Source organism: Cervus elaphus, chromosome 9, assembly GCF_910594005.1.
Source record: "Cervus elaphus chromosome 9, mCerEla1.1, whole genome shotgun sequence".
NCBI classification, from domain to species: Eukaryota; Metazoa; Chordata; class Mammalia; order Artiodactyla; family Cervidae; genus Cervus; species Cervus elaphus.
In genome coordinates, this window is record NC_057823.1 from 15447293 (window position 1) to 15467137 (window position 19845).

Consider the following 19845-nt stretch of genomic DNA (forward strand, 5'->3'; position numbering starts at 1 on the left):
GGAAAGTATTACCTTTTACTTACTTGACAGAGATTCAGTTATTCCTTTTTATTTCACAGTCCTATTTCATGGGACTAGGAAGCTATTCTGAAGTTAGTGCTCAGGCATGAGAGAAGGCATGGTAACTTACACAAAATCCATATATTCATGGGCCTCAGAGCAGCTTCACACCATCTTTACCACATCTATGTGCATACACTGAGAAGATAAGATGCCAGAAGAACCTTTTCTGGCAAAATCATAACAATGTACCCTGGACCTTGAGGAACTGAATAAGAACTGCAATTTGCAAGGGAGTCCACTGAAGACCACAATGGCTTGATGGTGAATGTGCCCATCATTATGAAATACAAACGGTTCAGTAGTGCTTTCCTCTAAAAGAACATAAAGTTTCCCTTCTCCAGTTATAGGAGGCAGTGATTCCCAACCAGCCACTCACTCAACAGGCAGCCTACCCACTGCTCTCATTTCCACGACCTCCTGTGCTGCACAGGAAAGGGACAGGTGAGCCTCTGGGCAGAGGAATCTCTCAGCCATGTAGTTTCCCTAAACGCTGGTCTCTGTAAAAGGTCACCACTAAACAACCTACTGATATCCACATAGACAGGACAGCGAGAAGGTTCCCGCACAGTCATTACAATGGTAGGATTTCTTCATTCAGTTAAGGAACAGAACAAGAAATCCCATTTCTTGTTTTTCTCTCAGGAACTGATGGTCTTAAAATGGAAACACTTCTTTCATTTGTGTAACATTTCCCTCAAGGTGCCCTGGACCCTACCACTACGGAACAGTACGACTTTCAGTGATCACAGAAGAAATGGAGAAATAATTTTCACGTGTTCATGTTGTTGTTAAACTCGTGAGTAACCACTTCCTGCTTGCATCAGCTCTAATTGCTCTTTCTATAGTGGGTCTACAGTGCTTGCTCCTAATGGTGTCCTATTACAAAGTGAGCAGAAGAGAGTCACACTAGAAGGCCTGGGAGGGCTGATTCTTAGCAATGCCTGCTCACAGTCTTTGTCCTTCGTTGGTTATCTGGGAACCGGGATTTGTAAGTGACCTGACCAACCCAGGGCTTCCCCGGTGGCTCAGACAGTAAAGAATCTGCCTGCAATGCAGGAGACCTGGGTTTGATCCCTGGGTCAGGAAGATCCCTTGGAGAAGGGAGCAACGACCCACTCCAAGATTCTCGCCTGGAGAATTACATGGACAGAGGAGCCTGGCGGGCGGGCTACAGTCCATGGGGGTCTCAAAGAGTCAGACACAACTGAGTGACTAACACTTTCACTTCATTTTCACCAACCTAACTGGTAAGACTGGCTTGGTGTATCTCAGCTGTTTATAGTACATCACAAACTCTTCATTCTCAGTGTCTGAATTTTGTTATGTTCAGCAGAGAGTACTTATGTGATCTGCCCCCCAAATCACTCTTGGGTATTGTTTCTAATGAGCTAGTATTTTACATGTATTGTCACAACCTGCTGCTTGGAGGATTGAGCCCCTCCTATGTGATTACACTAGGAAAGAATATCTAGAAGCTTGCATCTGGCTTCTTTAAGAACACATTTAATTAGGTACTAAAGAAGAATGAATGAGGTATTTAATAATCTTCATGGAAAAATTTTATTTTTGTTGGATAACATTAAAGGAGATAGATGAAAATATGAAAGATGTCCTTGATGTTACCACTGCAGGAATATATCTAAAACAATTTGTTATGTAACTGGGAAGTGCACTGTATCATTCCCCTGTATTCCATGGACAATAACCAATTCATTATAGATGTAAATGTGAACAATAAAACTGGGACACTTTTAGAAGTCACAGGTAAATGCTTCATTGATCCAAAAATAGGGAGAACTTTCTCATTTAAAAAAAAGAAAAAACAGCCTTGAAGCAAGAGCCTGACCAAGGCAAACATATTAAAACTAAGGGAGTTATAAAACAAAAGATAGAAGAAAATACATGTGATGTTAAAAGGTTAGTATGTGAAGTAAGATGGACACCATAGTTTTAAAATAATGGGAAAATAACCAAAACCTGTTTAACAGACGATGAGAGACCACACATGAAAAAAATGTCCATCTGCTTAGTAATAGGGAATAATCAGGTAACATGTCAAGCAGATTGTATCTCACTCGAAGAACAAAAATTAGTTAACTAAATAATCCCAAGTGTTGACGACCATAGATGACAAATATGTAAATTAGGCATGAACAGAGAAGCATCAACTGATGCACCCCACTGCCGTTTCCTGTAAATCTGAACTTGATCACCATCAGTTGTCCTCCAGTGTCCAGAGAATTTACGTGTATTTGTACTTGGAGATGGATACAAGGATACAGAAAATATGTTTTCAATGAGATTAAGAATTAAACTAGGGGGAATTCCCTGGTAGTCTAGTGGTCAAGACTCCACACTTTCACTGCCAAGAGCCTGGGAACTAAGATCCCACAAGCCACTCAGCATGACCAAAAAGAATACATAAATAAGTAAACTGGAAAAAGCCCAAACCCCATGACCACTGCAATGGATGAGTACCTTGACTGGCCCACAGTCTCAGACACTAGGTGTGTATCAAACATCTGCTGCTAAAAGCAACCAAAAAGCATTCTGAATGTAATTTAATTAATATTTATTGACAGGTCAAAGCAGACAAAACTACAGCAACACTGTGTAGTGAAAAGAGCAGATGGTAAAGCTATGACTCAACAGTCAACAGATCCTCTATCGGCAGCATGGAGATGAGCTGGGAGCAGAACATCAGAGACTCTAAAAACTGCCCGAAGGCCCACTTATGAATCTGCACGGTTACAAAGATGTTTAAACTCTTATTACTAGACAGCCCAATAAAGCATTTTGTACATTCTTTTTTGGAATATATGATTTTTTTAAAAAAGGAATTAATGAAGTTTGGAGAAGAACATAATTTTACTGTGTTTGCCCTGTGATGTGGCAATCTGAGTTTTAACTCAGACTGGCAGCAAAAACTAACAAGACAGAGGTCTATTTTGAAAGAAGTGGTTACATAATCTCACCCCAGCATTTACTTTTTAAAAATAAACGGTGGGGCTTCCCTGGTGGCTCAGTAAAGAATCTGCCTTCCAGTGCAGAAGACACAGACCCCTGATCTGGGAAGATCCCACATGCTGCAACTAAGCCTGTGTGCCACAACTACTGAGCCCATGCGCTAGAATCCACGTTCTGCAGCTGCTGAAGCCGACATGCCCTAGAGCCCACACTCCACAAGAAAAGCCACTGCAGTGGGAGGTGTGAGCACTGCCAAGGAAGTTCCCCTCGCACCATAACTAGAGAAAGCCCACAGGCAGCAAGGAAGAGCCAGCCAAAAATAGATTATCTGTGTATTTAATAAACAAATAAAAGGTGACATGAACTGGTATAGAAAGATGTGAAGGATTTTTCTTTTCTTTAGGATTTTTCAATAGAATAATTAAGCAGTGTTGCAGTACAAAAACCATGTTCCTTCTTCTGTAAGTCTTACTGTCTCCTGCACAGGCATGTGGACCGCATCTGAGATCTGGCTCAGATGTCTACAGACTGATGACAACATGCACTCAATGTCAAGAGCTTTTTATTTTTATAACGGAAGTGTCTCGGGGGGAGGGTGGGCTTCTCAAGCATGGGAAATGCCTTCAGAGAACAAGATAAGGCTCCTGGCCTGGTTTTTTTTTTAAAATTGAGCTTAGAGGGTAGGCTAGGGTGAGGGTTTGCATACTCCCGGGCAGAAACTACCATGGACTTACTCGCTTGCCAGCACCAAAGGCAGGAACCCTCAGGTTTTCTTGGCATTTTGTAGACGTGGGGCACGAAGTGGAATAAGGAGGGATAAAAGTACAAAGCTGTCAGCTGACGAGGATGGCCATGTACACCCTGCTATATTTAAAATGGAAAACCAACAAGGACCTACCGTGTAGCACAGGGAACTCTGCCTGATGTTCTGTGTGTGGCAGCCTGGATGGGAGGGGAGTCTGGGTGAGAACAGAGACATATGTGTGTATGGCTGAGTCTTTGCTGCTCACCCGAAACGATCACAGCAGTGTGTGTTAACTGGCGGTACTCCAATATAAAATAAAAAGTTAAAAAAAAATTGAGGTCAGAGACTTCTGGTTCCTCTTCAGTCGTGTAAGGAGTTTAGAAGCTAGCATTAGCATCCTCCCAAGATAATAACCAACTAACTAAATACCAACAACTCTTCTTAGACCCAGAACCATCAGAGAATTTAGGTCATGGGGAAACTGCTGTCTCCAAAATCAGTGAGACAAAAAAGCAGCCATTTAAAAATATGCCCAGGATATTCCTGCTCTCCAAATGTCGGAGTAGAGGACAAGAGAGCTTGTGACAGTGATAGGTCTTTTCCCTGCTCCTTACATCAAATATGTGACATCTCTTAACACTACTGCTCCAACTCTGTGTCATCAAAATGTGTGTCTGCCCACTCAGGTCAACACTAACGCTCCCTGGAGCTGGCGTTAGACGGCACAGATTGAACACTCACTGCCCCAAGCCTGCCCCCATTCAAGCAGCTGGCCACAAACAAGGCGCCTGGGCTACTGACATTTCTACCCAGCCGCCTGTACATTCATACATCCCCTTGACACTCCCTCAAGTTTGCTCATTTACCGGAATAATTCTGAGAACTCAGGAGGACACTTGGCTTACTATGGTTGGTTTATGATAAAGGATACAACTCAGGAACAGCCAAATGGAAGAGATGCATAGGGATAAATGTGGAACAGAGGGTGAAGGTCAAGGAAACAAAAGCAAAAGTTAACTAATGGGACCTAATCAAACTTACCATTGACAAAGAAACCACTGAGAAAATGAAAAGACAATGTATTGAATTAGAAAGATATTTGCAAATGTTAATGACTGATAAGGGGTTGATATCTAAAATACAGGAACAACTCCCAGGGAAAAAAAAAATAACCTGATTAAAAACTAGCAAAAGACGAACTTCCCATGTAGTCCAGTGGTTGAGACTCTGCACTTCCAACACAGGGGCACGGCTTCAATCCCTAGTAGGGAACTAAAATCCCATGTGCTGCATGGTGCAGCCAAAAAATACCAAAACTTTCTAAAAATGTGCAAAATACCCGAGTAGATATTTTTCCAAAGAAGGCACAGAGATGGTAAACTGGCATATGAAAAGATGCTCAACATCACTAATCACCAGAGAAATGCAAGTCGAGACAATCAGAGATCCCATCACACCTGTCAGAATGGATACCATTAAGAAGACCACAAACAAACTGGTGAGGGTGTGGAGAAAAGGGAACCCTTGTACGCTCTTGGTAGCAGTGTAAATTAGTGCCAACTAATAGGGGAAACGGTGTTGAGGTTTCTCAACAAACTTAAAACTACTGCTGCTGTTTAGTCACTAAGTCGTGTCCGATTCTGCGACCCCACGGAGTGCAGCCTGCCAGGCTCCACTGCCACGGCACTTCCCAGGCAAGAACACAGGAGTGGGTTCCGTTTCCTTCTCCAGGAGGTCTTCCCAACCCAGGGAGTGAACCTGCATTTCCTGCATTGGCAGGTGGATTCTTCACCACTGAGCTATCAGAGAAGCCCAAGAACTACCATGTGATCCAGCAGTTCCACTCTTGGGTATATGTCTGAAGAAAATGAAAACACTTCCAAAAAGATACACACTCCCCAGTGTTCATAGCAGCATTATTTAAAACAGCCAAGATATGGAGGCAACCTAAATGTCATCCATCAGCAGATTAAGGGATAAAGATGTGGTACATATATACACTGGAATACTTCTTGGCAATAAAAAAGAATGAAATTCTGCTATTTACAACAACATGGATAGATGGAGGGTACTATGCTTAGTAAGTCAGTCAGACTGAGAAAAATACTGTATTATTTCACTTACATGTGAAATCTAAAGGAAACAAATGAAAATAACAAAACAGAAACAGCCTCACAGATAGAACAAACTAGCAGTGACCAGTGGGGACGGAAAGTGGGGAAGGGAGGTAAGGGTAGGAGGTTAAGAGGTACAAATGTATAAAATAGATAAGCTACAAGGTTAAGGTTAGCAAATGTAAGCTTTTATGTATAGGATGGATAAACAACAAGCTCTACTATAAAGCACAGGCAACTATATTCACTATCCTGTGATAAACCATGATGGAAGAGATATTAAAAAATATGTAAGTGAATCACTTTGCTTTACAGTAGTAACTACAACATTATAAATCAGCTATACTTCAATTTAAAAAAAATACTGGGAAAAAAAAAACACAGGAGAAAATCCAGGTGACCTTGAGTTTTTTTGGTGACCTTGAGTTTGGTGATGAGTTTTTTGATTCAACACAACAAAAGCAGGATTGATGAAAGAAAAAAAATCAGTAAATTGATGTCATTAAAATGACAACTTTATGAAAGACAGGGTTAAGAGACTGAAAACAAACTAAAGACTGGGAGAAAGTCTCTACAAACCACTTATCTGATAAAAGACTGGCATCCAAAATATCTAAACAACTCTTAAAACTCAACAGTAAGACAGACAACACAATTAAAAATGGACAAAATATCAGAACATACCCTTCACCAAGACATGTGGATGGTTAAGTAAGCATAAAAGATGCTCATATCTTATGTCATGATTGCAAATAAAAGAATATTTCTAGATACTACAAAACCTAAAATTAAAAAAAAAAAAACTGAGAATAAGCTTTATTAAAGGATGGAGAAGATGTGCAGTGACAGGAACCCTCACTCACTGCTGGTGGGAATGGAAAACAGTATGCCTACATGGGAAAATGCGCAGTTTCTTATGATACTTAACCGTGTAATCCAGCAACCAGGCTCCTTTGTATTTTACCAAATCAGTTGAAAACTTACTGTCACAGGGGCTTCCCTGGTGGCTCGGGGGTAAAGAATCTGCCTGCCAATGCAGGAGACACGGGTTCGATCCCCAGTGTGGGAGGATCCCACATGCTGCGGAGCAACTGGACCCATGCACAACTACTGAGCCTGTGCTTTAGGACCTGGGAGCCACATGTAGCCAAGTGCCCTAAAGCCCAGGCTACGCCACAAGAGAAGCTACCACCACGAGAAGCCTGCATACAGCAACTAGAAGTAGCCCCTGCTCTCCACAGCTAGAGAAAAGCTGGTGCAGCAAGGAAGCCCCAGTACAGCCAAAAAAAAAAAAAAAAAACCACCACACCACCCAAAACATCTTCATTCATAAAAATACCTGTGTGTGAATTTTTTTATAAAAGGTTTACTCATGATTGCCAAGACTTACAGGTGAACAAGAAATTCTCCAACAGAGGAATGGAAAAATAATCACTGAAACATCAATATAATGAAATGTTATTCACTGTTAAAAGGAAATGAGGTATCAAACCACAAAGACAGAGAGAACCTTAAAATCATACTGTTAAGTGAAAGCAGCCAACATGAAAAGGCTACATACTGTATTATTCCAACCAGAGTTCTGGAAAGGGAAAAAACCATGGGACAATATGTACCACAATAATACAAGATATAAAAAACAGGGCAAAACTATGTGATGGCAGAGGGGTTACAGTGACCATTCTGTACTTTGTAACCTAAACTGCTGTAGAGAAAGGTAACATAAAGCTTTCTATAAACCTGAAACTGCTGTAGAGAAAGGTAACATCTATCAGGGGAAAAAAAGAAGATGAAGTAAAAAATGCATTAACATTCATCTCAAGTGACTGAAAAAGGCCATCTTTGTTAAGCTGATTTGAAGTTACTTCAGTCACTATGGCACTCTCATAACGGCCTGCACCCTGCAGACAGAGAATTAAAACTCCACTGAATGCCGTGTTCCAACGGATGCGCTCTGATGTGGGTGTGTCCTGGGGAGGCCTCAGTATATATACACACAAGTGTTACCTTGATGTATATTGTGGATACCTGTTAGGCAAGAGATTCCCAGAATTCTTTTATCACACACTCTTAGGCGATTGCCCAGGGGTCTGTAAACACATGCTTTCCAAGTCAACTGCTGGTTAGGGCTAAGACGACAGGCTGATGTTGGGTCCATTGTGGACCCTTGAGTCCCCTCCTTTAGCAGGATGTCCAACGAAGGGGTGAAAACCTGGATCATGTATGAATGTGGAGATGTCATTCTGAGGTCTGTGAACTCCCCTTGCTCATCACTCAGGATGATGATGAATCCTAAGGAGCCCACAGGGAACCGAGGGGTCTGAGAAGGGGTGATGACCTTTAGCACCTGGCAAGGGACCCAGGAGGGGGAGGCCTCCACCCCCTCCTGCAGGTAGGTTATGGTGGGGGTCCCAGGGTCAGCTGTATCTTGTCTCAGGGGGGTCCCCACAGCTGTGCTGAGCTCTTGGGGTGCTGTTTACAGGCTCTAAATCATAACGGGAATCTGGATGGGAGGTCCCATGTTCAGGGCTATCTGTTTTCAGCACAGCTCCGTCAGGAGACCTAACTGCAGCTCAAGCGGCCTGCCGTGCAGGGCCAGGGCAGGTCCTTGGTTAGAAACCTGTGGACAGCTTCAGGCCTGACGGGGAACTGCAGAGGCAGGAGCGGAGGTCCCCGAAGCCTCTACTGTGACTCAGGGTCTGAAGGCACCGAGGCGAGTGCCTGTCATCTGGCATTTTCACCAGAGTCCACAGCCTTTTTGTTTTTTTAACGAGAACTATTCCAGGTGGGCCATTTTACAAGTAATAGCTTAAGTGGGCTCAAATATATTTCAACATTTCTCATGTTCTGATGTCCTCAGAAGAGATGTCATTAATGTCACGTCACTCATGCTCACGGCACAAGATGGATGCGGGTCAGACCCTGCCTGCAGAGACCATGTGCAGTGGCAATGGTGCTGAGGTTCTCTGAGGGTGACCAGGTAAAGGTTCCCACGCCCCTTCAGAGGCGAAGGCCAAGTGTGCTGAGAGGCTGCTGAAATAGACACAGAACAGAAAAGACTTAGCCAAATCTGTGAGGGCAGGATATTTAACAGCTGCTGAGTGGATGGAGTCAGTCATTTCCAAAATGCTGGGGGCTGGGAATTGGGGTTTATTTGGTGAAACAACAGTCTCAAGGTTGCCATAATTCAATGTGAGGTGTCATTCATTCTTTGCAGGTTTGAGAACAGACCAAATACGCCAATTAAAAGGAGGGATTAATCACTTCCTCATTAAACAGGTTTGTATAATGGTTTTCCATCCTTCAAAACCCTATTTACATTGGGCCATATTAAGTAAGCAATAAAGCTCAGTGGGGTTCCATTTATCAATATAATTTTCCAGCAGCAGAAACGAAATTAAAATTTCATTTATGATTCACTGGATCAGATCTTCCCTCCTCTCAAGCAGCAGTGAAATGGCTTCAGAAAGGAGCCTGGTCTGGGTGTTCATTGTGGTTGGAGGGTGAGACTGGGGCAAAAGTTCTTGCCCAAAGCCAGGAGCTTGTGTGGCTAGAATCTCCTGTCATCTCTAGAGCGGAGGACCCAGACTTCTCATCAGGTTGGGGCACAAAGGGAAGAGGAAGGTGTTAAAAAGAAACAGTAGACTCCTAAAGGAAAGCTATGAGAAACCCAGACAGTGTATTAAAAAGCAGAGACATCACTTTACCAAAAAAGGTCTGTATAGTCAAAAGCCATGGCTTTTCCAGTAGTATGGATGTGAGAACTGGACCACAAAGAAGGCTGAGCACCAAAGAATCTCCCCCAAGAATATCATCTTAAACCAGTCTGAGCTTATTTTGTTTTTAATTTTCTGGCCAGCACCAGCAAGGTAATCAGCCATATAGGTTATTATCCCTCAAAGCAAGATAATTAACTCTTTCCTTATCCCTTAGGCCTTCTACCCATCTAAGCCTTCCATTTGGACACCTCCCCACTCCCTAGATGAGATGCTGTCTGATTCAATCACTTAATAAAACCAAGTAAACCTTTAAAATTTATTCAATTGTATTTTTGTTATTTAACAGATCAGTGGGGCTTAAACTGAAACAAACAGCCAAAAAAAAAAAAAAGTCTGACTACTTATGACAAAGACAAAGGTGGGAAAGAAAAATATGCATTTGCAATTGCTTCTTTTTTGATAAAGAAACACCAAATCAAGACGTTCAAGAAATGGACTTCTCTGGCGGTCAAGTGGTTAAAACTCTGCCTTCCAGCGCAAGGGGTGTGGGTTCAATCGGTGGGGGAACTAAGATCCCACATGCCACACAGTGTGGCCAGAAATTAAACTTGTAAAGAAAAAAAAATTTCACTAAAGCCTTAAAATGATCTACACTGGTTATTTGGGAGTGGCTGATACAAGACCACTTGAGGGGCCAGGATGCCCTGGCATGAATCTACTTTTGACAGTCTTATCTTACAGATTTTTGCTAACCTCCCCAAGATGATTTAAAATTAACTGAGTAATATGCATATACCATATCTTTATATTTAATAGCCTTTATTTTAATTAACTTACTTTTGCTTTGAACTTTTTAAGCTTAGTTTTTACTTATCTACAGAGGAAACCCTTCTAAGATTCACTCCTTTAAATGCTAACCCTTATAAAAGTTTAAACTATAAAAAATGAAAAGGCATCATAGCTTCTTATAGCTCACTCTGGGGGCTATTTCAGAAATAAGTAACAGGTAATGCATGAGGAATTTGCATCTAATCCATTAAATATACTAGGATTTTCAGTGATTTATGTACATTTTGAATAGTCTTCCTCATGAATTCATTTGCTTCAGCAGTATTGTAACACTTAAAATTTCAAAGTTCTCTAAGGACATGCACATACAAAAAACTGACCTACAAATGTAAAAGCCACCTTAGAACTCAAATACACCCATCTCATATCTTGAGGATCTCTTGCCTAAAAGGAAAGAATATTCTGTTTAGATCCAGAGTTTTTTGTCTTACTCCCACTGTCTCTCTGTCAACATACATTGAAAGCTTGAGAATCATAAATACTATACACTCAATATTCAATAATGTCACAGACTATGACGGGAAACTAAAGAATTGCAACAGGGTCTTCCCTGGTGATCCAGTGGTTAAGGCTTCACCTTCCAGTGCAGGGGGTAGAGGTTCAATCCCTGGTCTGGGAGCTCAGATGCCACATGCCTCGGGGCCAAAACACCAAAACATGAAACAAGCAATGTACCAAATTCAATGAAGTCTTTAAAAATGGTCCACATCAAAAAAATCTTTAAAAACTGAAATATTCAATATATAAATGTATACAAGGGAAGAAATGCAAATATTTGAATCAGTGAGATTAGCAGCCTATTTCCCTATAATTCAGAAGAAACTCAGATTCCCAGGCTTGAGGTCCAGATCTCCCACTGTGGGAATACAACCCCTAGAGTATGTCAGAGTTGACTCATTAGGAAAGACTGTGATGCTGGGAAAGATTGAAGGCAGGAGGAGAAGGGGACGACAGAGGATGAGATGGTTGGATGGTATCACCGACCCGATGGACATGAGTTTGAGCAAGCTCCAGGAGATGGTGAAGAAAAGGGAAACTTGGCATACTGCAGTCCATGGGGTCACAAAGAGTCAGACACGACTGAGCGACTGAACTGAGAGTGTGTCAGTGATGAGGGTCAGTCACCTGAACAACCACAGAAATGAACTCTGGAGGCTCCAACAAATGCTCCCTCTCCAGGCTTCAATCCTTACAAGTGAAAAAACTCTTTGCCAGATTCAATGTAAAGTTCTAACTTAAATGAACTCGCCAATTCACAAACTCTTGTCCAAGGAGACACAATTCCTGACCTTCACAGACTTTCTCAACACACTCAAGTTACTCTGAGTAGTTCGTATGTTCAGTTACAGTGCAAAGTTCAACCAGGTAATCAATAGTTAGGGTCTCAGGGTGTCACTGGAGAAGGCAGTGGCACCCCACTCCAGTACTCTTGCCTGGAAAATCCCATGGATGGAGGAGCCTGGTGGGCTACAGTCCATGGGGTCGCTAAGAGTCGGACACGACTGAGCGACTCCACTTTCACTTTTCACTTTCATGCGTTGAAGAGGGAAATGGCAACCCACTCCAGTGTTCTTGCCTGGAGAATTCCAGGGACGGGGGAGCCTGGTGGGCTGCCGTCTATGGGGTCGCACAGAGTCAGACACGACTGAAGCGACTTAGCAGCAGCAGCAGGACGTCACTCCGTATCCCCCACCGTCACAAGTGCATCCCCACCTTTCCAGGGCTGTATCTTCTCTCACTGTAAAGGCTCCTTCCATGGTTGGTGAGAGCAGGAAGGGCACTTGCAGGGGAAGACTTCCCAGACAGAACAACTGGTCCTCTGAGTACTTCCCTCTGCAGGCTCAAGGGGGCCTTAGCTTAGAAATACTGACCACAGGTCTGGGCTCCCCACAGTCATTGCCATGAACTCCATTGATATTTTAAATGACACATACCCAGTGTTTGAATAATCCAACAGAACCATTCAACCCAGTATTTATGTGTAAAGAAGGGAGGAAAACTGTAAGGCATTTTTTTTCTATTTCAAGAAGAAAATATAAATATCTATTCCTTTCAGAAAGTAAATGTCAGCCAATTATCACTTCCATGGCAAGAAACTGTAAATAATAATTGGAGAAAAGAAAGAAAAAAAAAGATCTTGAATGTTACTTACAGTCAGTTATGTGACAAAAAAGGAAAAAAATGTAACTAATGGAATGGTATAGTGAAATATTTTTTCTGAAATTCACCTCTTTCTTTCCGTTTGGAAATATTTTATACTCTCTTTCAAGATCTATTGATTAAATACATTTACAGTTACTAAAGATGGCGACTTAGGACTTCCCTGGTGGTCCAGTGGCTAGGACTGTGCTCTCACTGAAGGGGACCCGGGTTCAATCCTTGGTCGTGGAACTAGATCCCACATGCCGCAACTAGGACCCATACAGCTAAATAAAGGCTTAAAAGTGAATAAGGTCACAAACTCAGGGAGGGACAAGGCTGACCTGGAACTATGATGAAAAGACCGATCACCCAGGAATCTCCCAAGAGGAACCTCCACCCAAAGGGCTTAAACAAAATAGGATGTCTGTGGCTGGGAAAGCTTGTGGGGAGGAGTAAGGAGGGGACCGCACAAGACTTAAATACAGCGTAGTTCCCGGTGGTTAATCTCTGATTTCTTCTTATGGAAAACATACACAGACAAAAAACTAATCTTTAAAGAGTCATTCATGGCTCTGTGGATTAACAATAAGCAATTTAAAATACTGCGTAGCCTGAAATGCACCACGGAGGGCAAGTAGTTAATAAAGAAGCTATGAACTGAAAAGGGGAAGATGGCGTTTGGGAATATCGGGAAAGATCTGGAAATTTAGACATTTGTTTCCTGCCCTGGGAAGAGCTGGAGTAGGGAGACAGGGTCGTGGATTTGTGACACTGTTCTTTATACATTTGAAAAGTGAGGGGAAATAGAGTTCCCCCACCCCGGGGAGAAAGGAGGGACCCCATAGACCGCTGCTCCTCTAATGCAGGGACCCCAAATACTGAGTCACGATTGTCCCGTTACAACCCTCTCCGTGGACACCACACCGTCTGGAGCAGACACAGCCGCAGCGGTGAACTAAGAGGCCGCCCCGGGTCCCAACTGCTTGCTGAGTCTGGGCGCTGCATGCCGCGCTCGGGGTGGGTGGACTCGGGTCCGCGGGTCCGAAGTTGACCACGAGGAGGCCCGGGTCCCACCACGGCCAGTTCCAGCAGGTCCCTCAGCCCTCGCCTTCCAACACCCGGCTCCCCCAGCTCACCATTTTTTGGTTTCTTGGCTTCCCAGTAGTCCACTCCACGACTGCCGCGGCAAGCGCAAGTCACAGTGACAGAGGATGCCGCGGAGCCACTGGAGCCTTTTAAGGACACGGAGAGGGGATCTGCTGCGCTGCGGGAGCGAATGGGAACCAGCACGCAGTCCACGCCACCCACGCCCGACACTGGAGCGTCGCCTACAGGCGCTCACACGTACGTAACCGGCGACTCCCCTGATTGGACAGCTCGCAAGGCCCCGCCCTGCCGTGCCTGAGTGACAGCAGGCCGGAGGTCACGTCTTTGCTCGGACCTTGACCTGGTAGGGAGGCCGGAACTGTCCCCTCCGTGGTCACTGCATTGAACCAGATGGCCGCGAGGACCTCACGGAACTGTGACACTTCTTCCCAAAAACGGACACTGAGAAGTGGCCTCACCGTTTGTAATAATGAGTCTCGCCCCACTTTTGATCTTTGACCATTTGCTATGAGACCCATCCTTCCCTACCTACCCTCCCTCGTTTGAAGACTGAAAAGCCCCCTCACCCCACCCCATCCTCGGGGGCACTCGGCTCAAGTGGGAGGGCGAACCCCACAATCCTAGACCAGCCATGAAGCTTCAGGGCATGTGTGAAACACAGACCAAGAAACCACCGGAAGACGTTTTCAATGTAATTGCTTTCATACTTATTCGTTGAAAGGTCAAAGGAGGCAAAACTGAAAGAGCATTGCAGAGTGAAAAATAAAAGATGATGAAGGTATGGAAGAATAAACAGAGATCACAATCGCCATCATGTAAGGGGCAGGTCAGTGATGAATGAGGCATTAAAGGTTGGGGACCCTCTCACCAATGCCCCCAGGTCATTTATGAATTTTCATGAAGATTCCAAGAATGTTTCAATTATCACTAAATCTTGCCAGGAAACATTTTGTATATTCTTTTCTAAATATATTTTCTGATAATTTTTTTTTAATTGAAGGATAATTGCTCTGCATGCTGATAAAAATTTTAAGCAGTAATTAAGGTTGGCAACGGACAAAATTTGTATGTTAGTTTGTCCTATAAAGTGGCAATCTGAGTTTTCACTCATGGTTTTGGCAACAACAATCAGTAAGAAGCCAAGTGTCAACTGAGAAAGGATAGGTTCCCTGAGTTCATCATCATATGTAGTTTTTATAAACAAAGGGTATTGCTATGGAAAGATCTGGAGGATTTATCAATAGAGCAAATAAGTACAGTTTATTAAAGTATATATTGGAGAAGAAAATGGGACCCCACTCCAGTATTCTTGCCTGGAGAATTCCATGGACAGAGGAGCCTGGCGGGCTATAGCCTATGGGGTTGCAAGAGTCATATACAACTTAGGGACTAAATAACAATATTGCAGTATATATAAATACCAAGTTACTTTTTCTGTAACCTACAGAGAAAGGTGGGATGTGGACCTCCACCCAAGGGTTGGTAGAATAGTGGAGAGGAGTCTGGCCTGTTTCTTTTTTTAAGCTGTGGTTAGGGGTGTAGGCTATGGTGGCAGATCACATGCCGCCTTTCTTACCACCTTATACAGATTTGGGGCACAAAGGGAAGAAGGGGTAAGACTTTAAAGTTGTCAACTGTCACATAATAGAAAATATATACCCTGGTCTCTGACCCTCGTTTCTGGCACAGGGCTCCTAAAACCATGTAAATTCCTAAGGGAGGGACTTCCCTGGTGGTCCAGGGGCTAAGATTCCCCACTCCGAATGCAGGGGGCCTGATTTGATCCCTGGTCAGAGAACTAGATCCTGCATACTGCAACTAAGACCCGGTACAGCCAAATACATAAATATTTTTAAAAAATTCCTAAGGGATAAGAGCACTAGGACCATCTCTTGTTCTATTCAAGTGACTCTGGTTGGGCTCCTGGGTGGCTGCTGGGTGAGGGGCCAGTCACTGGAAAGACCAAGTCATGATCAGGAACTTGGAATTTTCAGCCCAACACCCGCATCCTCCAGGAAGGGGAGAGGGGCTGAAAATGAAGTTAATAATTAATCACGCCTACGTGAGGAAGCCTCCATAAAATCCCAGTGGTATGGGGGGGTTCAGAGGGCTTCCAGGTTGGTGGTCCATGTACTGGGAGGGTGATGCACCCCAGCTCCAAGGGACTCTCTCAGACTTCACCGTATGTATCACTTCACCTGTATCATTCATCATATCCTTTCATAAATTGGTAAATGTATTACTAACTTCACTGTGTCTCTGAGTTCTGTGAGCTGCTCTTGCAAACAGAACCCAAGGAGGGGCCTGTGAGAACTTCTGATTTGTAGCCATGTCAGACAAGAAGTTGTGAGTAATCTGGGGACCTACTCCTTCTGACTGGCATCTGAAATTGTATGTGGGGGGCAGTGCTGACAGTTTTGCGAGACTTAGCTCTTAACCTGTAGAATCTGATGCTGTCCCCGGGCAGATAGTGTTAGGATTAAGTTGTAGGACACCCCACTGGTGTCACAGAGAATTACTTATTGTGGGGGCAAAACCTTCACATATTTGGTGACTGGAAGTGTCAGGACTGAAGAGTTCTGGGTAAAAGTAGAGGAGATGCCCAGGTAGGAAGAACTGGGTTTTCTCCACTCAGGAAGAAGATACCAGCAGTCAAACATTAAAAAATGGAGTTAGAGACCTCTGATCGGCAGATAAGGAGCTTAAAAGGTTACAGTCCCATCCTCAACAAACAGACTTTTATAAAAAGCAAAGAAATTTAAAAATCGATGACTCTTCTTAAATCAAAGGACTGAGGTCACAGGGCGAAGTGCTGTCTTCAAAATTGGAAAGAGACAGAAACATAGCCATTTTGAAATATGCCTACAATATCCTGCTCTTCTTAACAAGTCCTGTCCTCAAAAGAATGTGTTTCAACTTAGAGAATGAATTTATAGTTGCTGGGGGGAAAAACAGGGAGAAGGGATAGTTAGGGAGTTTAGGATGGGTATATACACACTTCTGTATTTAAAATGGACAACCAACGAGGACCTGCTATAGAGCACAAGGGACTCTGCTCAGCGTTATGTAGCAGCCTGGATGGGAGGGGAGTGTGAGTGATAATGGATACATGTCCATGTATGGGTGAGTCCATCTGCTGTTCCCCTAAAGCTATCACAACATTGTTAATCAGTTATACCCCAATACAAAATAAAAATTAAAAAATAAACAATCCATTTCATTAGAGGCTAACCAACTGGGATCCTACCAGTGCCAGAGGATAGTGCTATGGTGGGAGGCAGAGTCAGCTGGACTCCCCACTAGTCTTTCTGCTGACCTCTCAGCAAATCACACGGTATGTTTTCCAAAATAACCCTAATTCTCCAACACCAACTGGGTGTCCTGCAGTGCAATTCAAGTCTGACACAAACTAGCCAGAATTAACATCAGATTCCACAGTTTATGGGTTGAATCCTATGACCGTACCCACTGTCAGATGCCAGCTGCATGGTGGGCAGGGGCCGGGCTAAACACATTTCTGCCTGACCCACCACAAATTTAGAGGTTCCCTGGACAACACCTCATCTTTGTTAATTGTCTAGAGCAGCTATCAGAATGAAGACAAGCACTACTTATTATTACCAGTTTATTTGATTTTTTAAAACTTTTTATTTTGTATTGGGGTTGTTGTTTAGTCACTAAATCGTGTCTGACCCTTTTGTGACCCCATGAACTGCAGCCCGCCAGGCTCCTCTGTCCATGGGATTTGCCAGGCAAGAATACTGGAGTGGGATGCCATTTCCTTCTCTAGGGGATCTTCCTGACCTAGGGATCAGACCTGTGTCTCCTGCATTGGCAGGCGGGCTCTCAGGGGAGCCACTTGGGAAGTCCCTCTATTGGGGTATTTATGTTTGAGACAGTGCGTGTGTGATCCATCATTTCTGACTCTTTTATCAGGAACAGCCACATGGAAAGGGTGCCCAGGGCAAAGTGGTGGGGGTGGGGGTGGCAGGGAGCTTCCATGTTATCTCCACGCATGACAGCTTCCTGGCTCACTGATGGGTTCGCCAAGTCAGATCTCTCTGAATCCCGAGCTTTAGGGGTTTCCATAGAGTTTTCTTATGTTGACCACTGGAGAAGGACTCAATCTCCAGCACCTCCTTCCTCTCTGGAGGCTGGGAACTGGGCTGAAAGTTCTTCTTGGTCACCTGGTGACCAAACCCCTACCCTGAAGCCATCCAGGGGCCTGGAAACAGTTGCCTCATTACAACATAAGATGCTCCTATCACTGATAGAGGTGGTATGGTTAGATAGTCTCACTGACTCAATGGATATGGATTTGAGCAAACTCCCAGAGGTAGTGGAGGACTGAAACCTTGTGTGGTACAGTCCATGGGGTCACAAAGAGTCGGAAACGACTTAGCAACTAAAAACAACATCACAGGTATCACTCAGAGTCCAAGGGCCTCAGGAAATCTTTGCTAAGAACTGTGGACAAAAACCAAACATTTTACTTATCACACCAGAGAAGGGCAGAGCCCAGGGACACATGCTCATTAAAATACTGAGACCAGATCATGGGATGATAAAACTTTCCTCTTAGCCACAACAAACCACTACATCAGAAGAGATATGCTTAATCACAGTAGGGAACTTGAAAACAATGGTTTGTTCCAGAACTTATTTAGAAGTCTCTAAAGGGCTGCACTGCAGGAGACCTGGGTTTGATCCCTTGGTTGGGAAGATCCCCTGGGGGAGGGCGTGGCAACCCACTCCAGTATTCTTGCCTGGAGAACCCCATGGACAGAGAAGCCTGGAGGGCTAAAGTCCACGGGGTTGCAAAGAGTCAGACACGACTGAGCGACTAACACGGTACCCCCAAGGTAGATAGGGGAGACAAAAGCAAGGACAGCTGAGGATATTTTACCTCTGACAGTGACAACAAATAGTCAACAGAACTTAAGTCAAATAAACATCAAACCTGACATTAAAGGCCTATTTACCTCAGTTCCTGTTCACAGTACAACCGTCCAGTATCTGACAAAAAATTCAAAGGCACAAGAAAAGATTAAAAAGACATCCTCAGGAGATAGTTTAGACAGCTCTTTATAGGAAAATGCCCTCAGCAGAAAGTCCCTTTCCTTGTCACTTCAGCAAAGCTATCATGGAACTAACTTTTAAACGAGGCACCTCCATGCCCTACTCATCTCCTGTCCAAGCACACCTTTCCAATATTTAATCACTTAAAACCTTGACTAGTTTGTCAGCTCTTTCCGTAAATCAAAGAAGCAGGTCAAGAGGGAGGGGATGTATGTATTCATGCTGATTCATGTTGCACAGTAGAAACCAACAGAACATTGTAAAGCAATTATCCTCCAATTAAAAATAAATTTTTAAAAAAGTAGAAATGAATAAATAGAATAAGAAGTTAACAGATGACCATACCTCATCCCTAGATTCCCCTTCAGGAACCTCACAAACAAACTGTGTGACTGAATTGGGTGATTTACATCTAGAGGAAGAACACAAGTCAATGAGACAGCATATAGTGGGGAAAAGGGACAACTCTGATCCCCAGCTGTTGCAGGGAAAAGCCAACTCTGACTCTATGATGGAAATGGTTTATTTGACTTGCTTTTCCTTGCTGTTGTTACTATAGTCATACATAATGGCCTGCTTCAAAGGACCCTGCCCCTTTGTATGCATGGGTTAGTCGCTCAGTCGTGGCTGATGCTTTGCAACCCAATGGACTGTAGCCCACCAGAATCCTCTGTCCACGGGATTCTCCAGGCAAGAATACTGGAGTTGATTGCTATTTCCTTCTCCAGGGGATCTTCCAGACCCAGAGAATGAACCCAGGTCACCCACATTGTAGGAGGATTCTCTACCAACTGAGCTACCAGAAAGTCTGACTGTTAAACTACAGTGCTTGTGTTTAGCTAACAGGGAGATAATAATCTCACTCTGCCCACCTGTGAACGGTTACAATAAAAAGAAAAGATTAACACACCCCTTCCAAAGGCTGGACCTTCCCAGAGATGTTTTGCAAGACTTGTTCATTCGCTCAGTCGTGTCCGACTCTTTGCAACCCCATGGACTGCAGCACGCCAGGGTTCTCTGTCTTTCACCATCTCTCAGAGCTTGTTCACACGCATGTCTA

The 19845-nt window shown here is 43.7% G+C and overlaps 1 protein-coding gene across 8 annotated transcripts in view; it reads right to left on the reverse strand.

The window, feature by feature from the left end:
* Positions 1 to 19845, reverse strand: part of LOC122699430 (zinc finger protein 791-like) — a 62742-nt gene that overhangs the window by 3251 nt on the left and 39646 nt on the right. For 2 of the 8 annotated variants that reach the window (XM_043911366.1, XM_043911358.1), the window contains exon 1: positions 13736 to 14059. The exons of the other annotated variants lie outside the window; for them this stretch is intronic. Coding sequence is in view for 1 of the 2 variants with exons in the window: in XM_043911358.1 (XP_043767293.1) it covers positions 13736 to 13738 (3 nt within the window). In the remaining variant the exon portion in view is untranslated. Of the gene's footprint in view, positions 1 to 13735; positions 14060 to 19845 lie in introns of those variants that run through there. 8 annotated transcript variants of the gene reach the window in all.